Source organism: Panicum virgatum, chromosome 7N (genome assembly GCF_016808335.1).
Source record: "Panicum virgatum strain AP13 chromosome 7N, P.virgatum_v5, whole genome shotgun sequence".
Classification (NCBI taxonomy): domain Eukaryota; kingdom Viridiplantae; phylum Streptophyta; class Magnoliopsida; order Poales; family Poaceae; genus Panicum; species Panicum virgatum.
The window spans coordinates 17684173-17693031 of record NC_053151.1 but is presented as its reverse complement, the minus strand read 5'-3'; the positions used below and the strand labels follow the sequence as shown (position 1 = coordinate 17693031).

At 43.6% G+C, this 8859-nt stretch overlaps 1 protein-coding gene and 2 long non-coding RNA genes across 3 annotated transcripts; 2 read left to right on the top strand and 1 right to left on the bottom strand.

Moving 5' to 3' along the window:
• The first annotated feature begins 1757 nt into the window (after nucleotides 1-1757).
• Nucleotides 1758-3685, top strand: LOC120684056. Its single transcript, XR_005679053.1, has 2 exons — nucleotides 1758-2515; nucleotides 3395-3685. It is a non-coding gene; the product is annotated as an uncharacterized LOC120684056 (long non-coding RNA).
• A 206-nt stretch (nucleotides 3686-3891) lies between these two features.
• On the top strand, nucleotides 3892-5690 carry LOC120684055. Its single transcript, XR_005679052.1, has 2 exons — nucleotides 3892-4470; nucleotides 5108-5690. It is a non-coding gene; the product is annotated as an uncharacterized LOC120684055 (long non-coding RNA).
• A 765-nt stretch (nucleotides 5691-6455) lies between these two features.
• LOC120683811 (probable cinnamyl alcohol dehydrogenase 6) lies at nucleotides 6456-8340 on the bottom strand. The gene is made up of 4 exons (XM_039965901.1): nucleotides 8171-8340; nucleotides 7444-8071; nucleotides 7173-7326; nucleotides 6456-6914 (listed from the first exon to the last, which is right to left on the bottom strand). The coding sequence occupies exons 1-4, from the start codon at nucleotides 8260-8262 to the stop codon at nucleotides 6715-6717; spliced, it is 1074 nt and encodes a 357-aa protein (XP_039821835.1). The 5' UTR covers nucleotides 8263-8340; the 3' UTR covers nucleotides 6456-6714.
• Between the last annotated feature and the right edge of the window lie 519 nt (nucleotides 8341-8859).

Here is an 8859-nt window from a genome sequence, read left to right as displayed (position 1 = left end):
GCCTACTATTGTAATGTTCCTCTTTTGCACTGTAACTGTCTACTATTCTAATTGTTCAAAAATGTTCACATTTGTAAGCCAAAAAAATAAGCACATATGAGTCCAAACGTGAAGCAATGATCTTGGACAATATTAGAAGGATGAAAGAACTTGGACTCACTGAGTTAGGACTATGTTATATAAAATTGTCAAGAAAAATTCCAAAGGCAAAAAAATCAAGGAAGTGTGATCATTTGGATGAAGAGTACCTCCCTAAAGCAGAGGTGGGGGATGGGGGAGGTGATGTTTTGGATGAAGAGTACTTCAGTGAAGCAGAAGAGGGGGTTGGGGGAGGCGCTGGTGCGGAGTTAGACGAGGAACCAGTACCTCTGGCGATCAAGGTGCATGTTTTATCTTGGCTGGGGGGGGTACATATGTTCTTATGCACTTAATTGTTGTTCTTGCTAATTTATTCTCATGCTCACAAGTCTTTTTTCTCTACTTTAGCTTTCTAGAGGAACCAGAAGGAAGAAGGGTTGTACCAAGAGGACCAAGGACAAGACCTACATGGCTCCAAGAAGGCAATCCAAGAGAGTGAGGCCAAATGAACTATCAGAGGTGCCTCAAGGTGTCTCTACAAGAAGAAAACAGAGCTCAAAACCAGTCCAAGCAGAAGAAGTGCCTCAAGCGGAAGAAGAGCATATCGCTGAAGATGTGAATAGGCCCACTAGCCCTATGGTGGACTGGTCTTATCCAGATGGTGATCACCTTGAAGAAGAGAGGACAGCAAAACCAGCCCATGGAGAGCGAACAGCAGAACCCCTCCGACCCCTCCAAGAATGAAGGTTAGTTATGGATACATGCTAATAATCAGTACATGCTAGCAACAGCAAAACCTGTATCTTTATCAATATTTGATGAATGCTAACAATCACTATACAAATTTTGTAGTGCCTAGACGAAGAGGCCCGAGGAATCCAAGGCCAGCAACATGGGGGGTTTTGCTTGACAACATGACAAGAGCAATGGGACAGAGGTTGTCTATTAAAGTTGACGAGGGGAAGAAAAGGCCTAGAGAACCTATTCAAGCTGCCAAATTTGCTTCTGAGGCTAGTGTTATCGTCAAGTCTCGTGTGCCTATCTTCACCCATTGGAAGGAATACAAAAAGGAAACTGAACAGTTTGATCACTTTGTGGACAAGCTAGTTGTAAGTGCACTTTCACTCTTGAATTACGTTGAACACTATTGCTCTTGAAACTCATTCTAGACATTGAACACTATTCCTTCTTTGCTAGGGGAGGTTGGCAATTAACTCAAATGACAAGCCGACGAAAGATGCATGTGGTAGTGTATTCCAGTCTGGGATACGGCAGAGAAGGTATGTCTTGAAGCAGACCTACTTCAATGGTGTTCCTGCAAAGGAGATCAGGACAACCTCTCTTATTAGTTTCATCACTACTACAGATATGGTCATTGCAAACGGTCCATCACCGCTAGTTTAAAACAAACTGATGGTGATAATATATCACCGCCGGTTCTAAATAAACCTGGCGGTGATGACCATTCATCACCGCCGAATCGTATTACGGTGATAGATTTTTGAGCATCACCGCCGGGTCGTAACACGAACCGGTGGTGATGGCTATTTTTTTTCTTATCTAATCTCTCTCCCCGTCTATCTCCCTCTTCTTCACCCATCTCCCTCTCTCTCCCGTGTCATCCTCCCTTCCCTCCCCTCCCCTCCCCTCCCCATCTCTTCCTTCTTCCTCCACGGGGCCCCTCCTCTTCACGCCTCTCCTCCAGTGCCGCGCGGCGTACAGATCCCCTCCCCTCCCTGTCTCTCCTCCCGTGCCACACGGGGGTGCGGATGCGGCGGCGCGCGGCGCTGCGCAGCTAGCGCGGCGGCGGCGGGGAGCAGCGGCCGTCCGGGCGCGGCGCTGCACGGAGTGGTGGCGCTGCACGCGGTTCAAACATGAGAAGATAACGCTTGTTCCCCTCCCTTCTCTTAGAGTTTTTTGTTTGATGCTGGGTGCTAGCTGCGAATGCATTTGTGTAATTGAGGGGTGGGCGTTGGGTATTTTGCTCGAAATGCCATGCTGGATGATAATTGAGGAGCTGCGTGGTGCTGAATTGCCTAACTTTCAGGATTCAGAGAATCCCCCCCCCCCCTGCAGGACAAAGTTCTTCCGCATGGCAACCAAGTTCACATTTGCTGTTAGCAAAACAAATGGTTTCAATCGACGTATGATCTATGTGCTAATCGTTTTGGGAGAAATGGGCTTTGCTATTTACTTATGTGATATTACTTACTAACATAGGAAGAACTAAAGTTACATATTGTTTTCCTGATAAATGGACAGCAGAAAAGGCATGTTAGTTTCTTTGCAAATTGAACAATAGTGTCGTCTATAGTTGCTTCAGGCTTACCAGTATTGTTTCTCCTGTAGGAAGAACTGACAGATTATTTGGTGCTGCTGATTAGAGCTTGGAGCTGTTGCTGCCTTCTCTTGTGTGCAAATACAGCACATTGCAAGGGTAGGTTTACCATTCCTGCTTTGCTTGGTTCAGTCTTCTACTAATGTGGTGCTACTCTATCGCCTTAAAGAAGGAGCATCAGTTGTATAGGCTGCCTATCAATACGAATTACTAATCCATTGACTTTTTGGCTAATTAAAGAATAATATCATCTGTAGATGCTTTTGACTCACCAACCAGCTAGAAATTAGTGTTCTATTTAGTCTCAAGGACTGAAGTCCTGTATTTGATTGATTTTACTTCTCATAAACCTCTCACATTATATTCAGTTAGTAGAAGTTAATTACAAAATGGTTCCTCTGATTACATGAAAGATAGCTTACTACCTTGGTTATGTGTAATTTGGAAATACCATCCAATGTGTTGCTGATACATGATGGCTGTGAATTTCAAGTGCATTTGGCATCTTCAGTTTGAGGCTTTTGAAATGCTGAATACATATTCTCATTTGCTTGCAAGCCTACAAACCTTTGTTCTGATTTTCTTGCTATAAGAAGTTTACTAGATTGAATCATTGACGATGTAGTTGAGGTCTTAAGGAACATGTGTGATGCTTTATAGTGTTTAGATACAATTGCTATATGCACTATGTGCAGATGATGTTAAAAAAATGTGTGGTGATAGCCATGTTACCAAGGTGGCTGCCTTATTTTTAAATACAATGTGCCTGCCTAACCTTTTGGCATATGCAAGACTGCCCATGCTGCTGCACATTATTCAATTTATCTGTTTCTTTCCAAATGTGTTACAGTTTTTAACAGAATATGGCTGTGAAATATAATGCCTTTTCTTGTTAAATGTAAGACAAGCTCTGTTTTGTATTAGACTGTATGTACAAGCGCTTTCCTCATTAATTGCATTATGCATTCTCTTTTGCAGGTGGAAATTTTGGATCTAGAGTCCAAACCATAGCTAAGGGAAAAATGAAAAGTCAAGTGCCTATTTATTACTCAGTAGCAGTTTGTTGCAGTGGAATGATTAGAGATTGTGATCTACGTGATCAATTTAAGTAGAATATTTTAAAAACATCTTTACATCTTCGATCCTGTGATTCTTTGTATCAATAGTTTTTGCTGTCATGCATTTCAGTCGCTCGTAGCACTATAGGGCTCATGTTCTCATATGATTGAATTCTGCTACTATAATTATATATTATATATGTTGTACAAATGGTGCAATACTATTATATGAATATATTTTTTTTGTTGGGAAAATGGTCTTCACTGCCGGTTCCATCCACAAACCGGCGGTGATGAGCACTCATCACCAACAGTGGGTGCACTCATCACCAACGGTTTATGAACCGGCGGTGATGAGCCTTCTTATCACCGCTGGTTTTGAAACCGGCGGTGATGACCCCTCTTATCACCATCGACTTAAATCCAACGCCCCCCAAACCGGCGGTGATGGGGGCCGCTGTAGTAGTGCATGACTGATGCAGAGTGGTGTCAACTTGTTGCAAAGTGGTCAGATCCAAAAGAACCAGGTCTGCATGCTATCTTACCACATCGCATTTACATTTTCTTGCTACGAGTCTAACATAAACATCCCCTGCAGGCAATCTCTAAGTAGAACTCAAAGAACCGTGGTAATGTAAAATTTCCTTAGACTACATGATCTCGTAGCTATGTCGCACAATTATACTCATATGTAACTGACATGAGACATCTTGTTTTGCTTTTGCTTGACTGATAACGTTGTGACAATGCTTAGCTAATAATGTTGTCATGATGCTTGGAATATTATTGTTCTCTTTCCATTACTTCATACACTATTTGATGTTTGGAATACTAATTTTGATAACTTCTATTTCAATACTGAAACAGTCACAGAACAAAAAAAAAGGTGCTAAACTTGATGACGTTGCTGAATAAGATGTTGATGCGATTGAAGCATTTACGGTCTGCCATACCAGTCGCAAAAAGGGTATGAGTGTGACCGCAAGACAAGCATCTGTAAGTTCCTATTATGCTCAAAATGTTTTTCATGCAAGACAAACAGATTTATATAGGCTTGGAAAAATCTGTGCAGAATGTGGTTGATTAGTGTATGTAGGATGGACTATTTATTTTCTATCTTGTATATGCATGATGAAATTTATATTTTTTTCATTTCTGGTGCTCATGCTTATTGTTGTGCAAATATAACTTGACACTATCACCATTGAACTAAATCCTCAAATTTGAAGGAATTTTGGGATTTTACTTTTTGTCCTTTTTCCATCCAATGAACCTGTAATGTCCATTTTTACTTCAATTGAACAATATTCAGAGCAGGTGTTCTATATGTTAGAAGAACAATAAAACAATATTTTAGAATAATAGAATAATATGGATCTGTCCAATATGTTAGAAGAACAATATTTGCTTGCTCTGTTGTTGTTAGTTATATAGTTGAAAGGCTAGCTACACTACTTGACATATATTGATTGTATTAGTAATTGAATTGTTCTAGCTTCACCTAGGACATGGATAAATAACACACTAAAATATATGGATTTTCAATCTGTTGTTGTTCCCTTTTTATTTTTCCACACCAGGTTTCTTGGCCTTTTTCTATTGAATGAGCTGATGAAATACTTGAACTTTGCAGGCTGCTATGGAAAGCATGCGAACAGAATCTGCTGATGATGGGCAGGCACCAATGCCTAGTGCTCAGGTTGTTTCCAAGGTGCTCTCTGAAAATACCTCAAACAACACATTTCTGAAGAATACTGGTGTTCCTGTTAAATCCAAGAAATCAGAGACTTTGGCTGAAAAAGGCCCTTAAAGAACAACTCGCTGCTGCAAACCAAGTGGCCACTGATCTCCATGAGCAAGTTGATGTAGTGAAGAAGAAGAGTGAAGACCAGGACCAAGTGTTGCTGCAGACGCAAAAGGAGTTGGAGGAGTTCAAGAAACAACAATAAGAGAACAACTAGCTCCTTAAGCGTATCTTGATGTTGAACTCTGCTGGTAACTTCTCTCAGCCTTGACCACCTGAAGTTGATGGAGGAATGCCTCTAATTTTGGGACCTGATGTTTGTGGTTGTGATGAACTTATGTCAGTACGTTGTTGTGATGATCTGATGTCAATATATGTTTGTGATGGCGGTGTTGTGATGAACAGATGTCAGTATGCGTTTGTGATGAACAAGTTTATGTCAGTATGGTGAAATTATGTCAGAATTTTTCTATGTGTTTTGTGACGATTTTACGACGAATTGTCCTACTGTGTGGTTCTTGATTTTGCTTGTATGAATTCTGTGTACGCATAGAAAAAATATGTGAAAAAACGGCTACCACGTGGACCAATTGCACAGAGACACGTGGTGCAATTATGGAGCGATCACATAGTGACACGTGGAGCTTTAGCATGTGGATACATTGCGTAGTAATGTTTTGACATGTGGTGCGATTGCACGACAACATGCGGCACGATCTCATGTTGACACGTGGACATGTGGCCTGTGAGGTGTCATCCACGCTGGACCCTTGTTGGTGGACACGTCATTGTCCAGCGTGGACAATGCCACGTCGACCATTCAACGTCATTCGTATGACCTAGAAACTGTTTTACGATGCGGGTACTGTCGTCATGGATGAAACGAGTGCTATGACAAAATTCTTGTCTTAATCAAACAAACTTGACGCTCTATTTTTGATAAAGGCAATTTCGTCATAAATTCGTCACAAAAATTTATTTATGACGTATTTGGCTTCTACTATGACGAAACCGATTTGTCATGGAAAATTACATTTCTACTAGTGGGTGGGAGCAGGCTAGCGGGGCCCACGCGGAGGCGAGCGCTGCCAATAGGAGCAGGCGGTGGCGGCGACGGTGGGAAGGGTGTCCGACGCATCGGACATCCTTGCCCTAGAATTTCCGAAAATCTTGTCCGAGCGGGTAAGTGAGTGATAGATAACAATATCTAAGAAAAGTATCTCAATGGATTGATGTGGACACAAACCCACGCATTATCCTTCCAATAATAAGTTGAAAACAACCAAGTTTGTATAAATTTGCTCCAAGCAATGGCATCCTAGAGCTTTAAACATACATCAAACAGGGATGGAATATACGACCACCGCGCGAACAATAAAGCCATCCTCCAATGTCGCGCACATCATCACGCAGCTCCACCATACACTTGTCTTCTCATCTGACTTTTTTACTGCTCCAATATGCTGCTGATGATGCGACGGCACAGCAAACACCAACTAGAGCTTTGAATTGCCCCCGATGTTGATCACGAAGCGGTATCGGACGTCGTTGCGCGCCAGCCGTGCCAGCGCCTCGTTGATCCTGTCTGTCGAGACGAGCTCGATGTCGCAGGTGATGTTGTGCTCGCCGCACAGGTCCAGCATCTCCTTCGTCTCCTTCAGCCCTCCCGTCATGCTCCCACTCACTGTCCTCTTCCCTGCAGGCATCGTGACAAACCATCAAAATTTAGTTGTGTCACACCTATACAGAGCTTGTGATCTGAAAACCCCTTTCAGTTTCATCAGTATGTCTCAAGTCTCAACTAGGGGCCAGTTGACTTCACATCACAAGAATTAAGTTGAAATTATAAACTAGATCCGAGAAATCTAGTAATAATAATATTTTTTAGACAATAATGGCTACCATACTGTACAGGCAAAAGCGAAACAATAAGATAGATGAATGCAGTGCTCACCAAATATGAGAGGGAAAGAAGGAAGCTCGACGGGCTGGTCCGGTGCCGCGACGAGGACAAGCTTGCCGTTCACCTTCAGCAGCTCCAAGATTGGGCCCAGCGAATGCTTCGCCGAGACAGTGTCAATGATGTAGTCGAGGCTTCTGGCCATGGCCTGCAAATGAAAAATGAATAATCACGTTAAAGGCCTTTAAAATTTAATTTAACTTCATTGACTGCAAAATTTCCAGCGAATGTCTCAGAATTGAGAACTATATATTGACGCTCGTGCCTGCATCTGTTTCTGGTTGGTGCTGACAATGAAGTCGTCGGCCTTGAGGCGCTCCCTGGCCTCCCGCTCCTTGGCTGGCGACGTGCTGATGACGGTGACGCGGAGGCCGAATGCCTTGCCGAACTTGACCGCGACGTGGCCGAGCCCGCCTAGACCGATGACGCCGAGGTTCCCACCAGACTGCAGCATGCCGTGCTGCTTCATCGGGCTGTACACCGTGATGCCCGCGCACAGTAGTGGCGCTGCCGCGTCCAGAGGCAGGTTGTCCGGGATCCGCACGACGAACCGCTTGTTCGCCACGAGCATGTTCGAGTAGCCGCCGTATGTGACGGTACCGTCCCAGAAGATGCCGTTGTAGGTGAGAGTGACCTTGTCGCAGTAGTTCTCCTCGGAGCGGTGGCAGTGCTCGCAGTCGAGGCACGACGCAGAGATGCATCCCACACCGACACGATCGCCGACCTTGAAGCCAGAGACGTTACTGCCAACCTTGGTGACGACGCCGGTGATCTCGTGGCCGGGGACAACGGGGTACATGGTGATACCCCAGTCGTTTTGGATGAAATGGAGATCCGTGTGGCACATGCCACAGTACTGCACCTTGATCGTGACGTCGTCCACGCCATTCTCCCTGCCGAACAAACCAAGGAGGACACAGAAATTGGTATAGTTGAATTGAATATGAACGTTTTATTATTGTGTACATGGATAAATATAAATGTGCGTGTACCTTCTCTTGAAGATGAAGGGCTCAACCTTGCCGGATTCGTCCATGGCCGCCCACCCGGTCACGGTCTGAGTGTGGTTTGGTGTGACCTCCATGACTCTGCTCTGCGTATGTGCGTTCTGAAGGAGAGAGGCGCGCGGACAGAGAAAGAGCTTCTCTTTGTGTCTTGAGATGGCTGTGGCTAAAGCTTCAGTAGCCACGAATTATTTATAGGTAGAAGCAGGTGGGTGATCAGTGATCTGTCGCTTTCTTAGTGCCTTAATCTACGTGACTAGTCATTGCATAACGTAAATGCAGTAACAATTTCCATATCATTCCCGTGCTATCACCTCAGGTCAATGTTTTTAGGATCGGGAGATGTTCTGGCCTCTCCATCTGCATACAGCCAAAGTTTTACAGAAATATAAGTTTACAAGCTGATCAGAAATAAATAGTAAAAGTATACGCAAACAATAGAAGAAATCAAAAGCAAAATCTATTTTTGCTTCTCCATCCGTTCTTGGCAAATATATCCAGCGCCTTACTTGCCGTATGGGCAGTCTCACTAGTGTCATCATGTTGTAACTAGGACAAAAATCCAGCCAATATACTCTATTGACCACAGCCTGCATAAAGGAGGTGAATATTGTTTTCTCAAACACCACATCCTTAGGTCGACGTGAAAATGGTTTGTCATATTACAAAAGATGGTA

What these genes read in the sequence shown, in the direction of transcription:
- LOC120683811 (XM_039965901.1), bottom strand. Translation starts at nt 8,262, where the DNA reads ATGGAGGTCACACCAAACCACACTCAGACCGTGACCGGGTGGGCGGCC. An exon ending in CCCTTCATCTTCAAGAGAAG is followed by an intron (nt 8,072 to 8,170) that starts GTACACGCACAT and finishes TTTGTTCGGCAG; the next exon opens with GGAGAATGGCGTGGACGACG. An exon ending in TTCTTTCCCTCTCATATTTG is followed by an intron (nt 6,915 to 7,172) that starts GTGAGCACTGCA and finishes CGATGCCTGCAG; the next exon opens with GGAAGAGGACAGTGAGTGGG.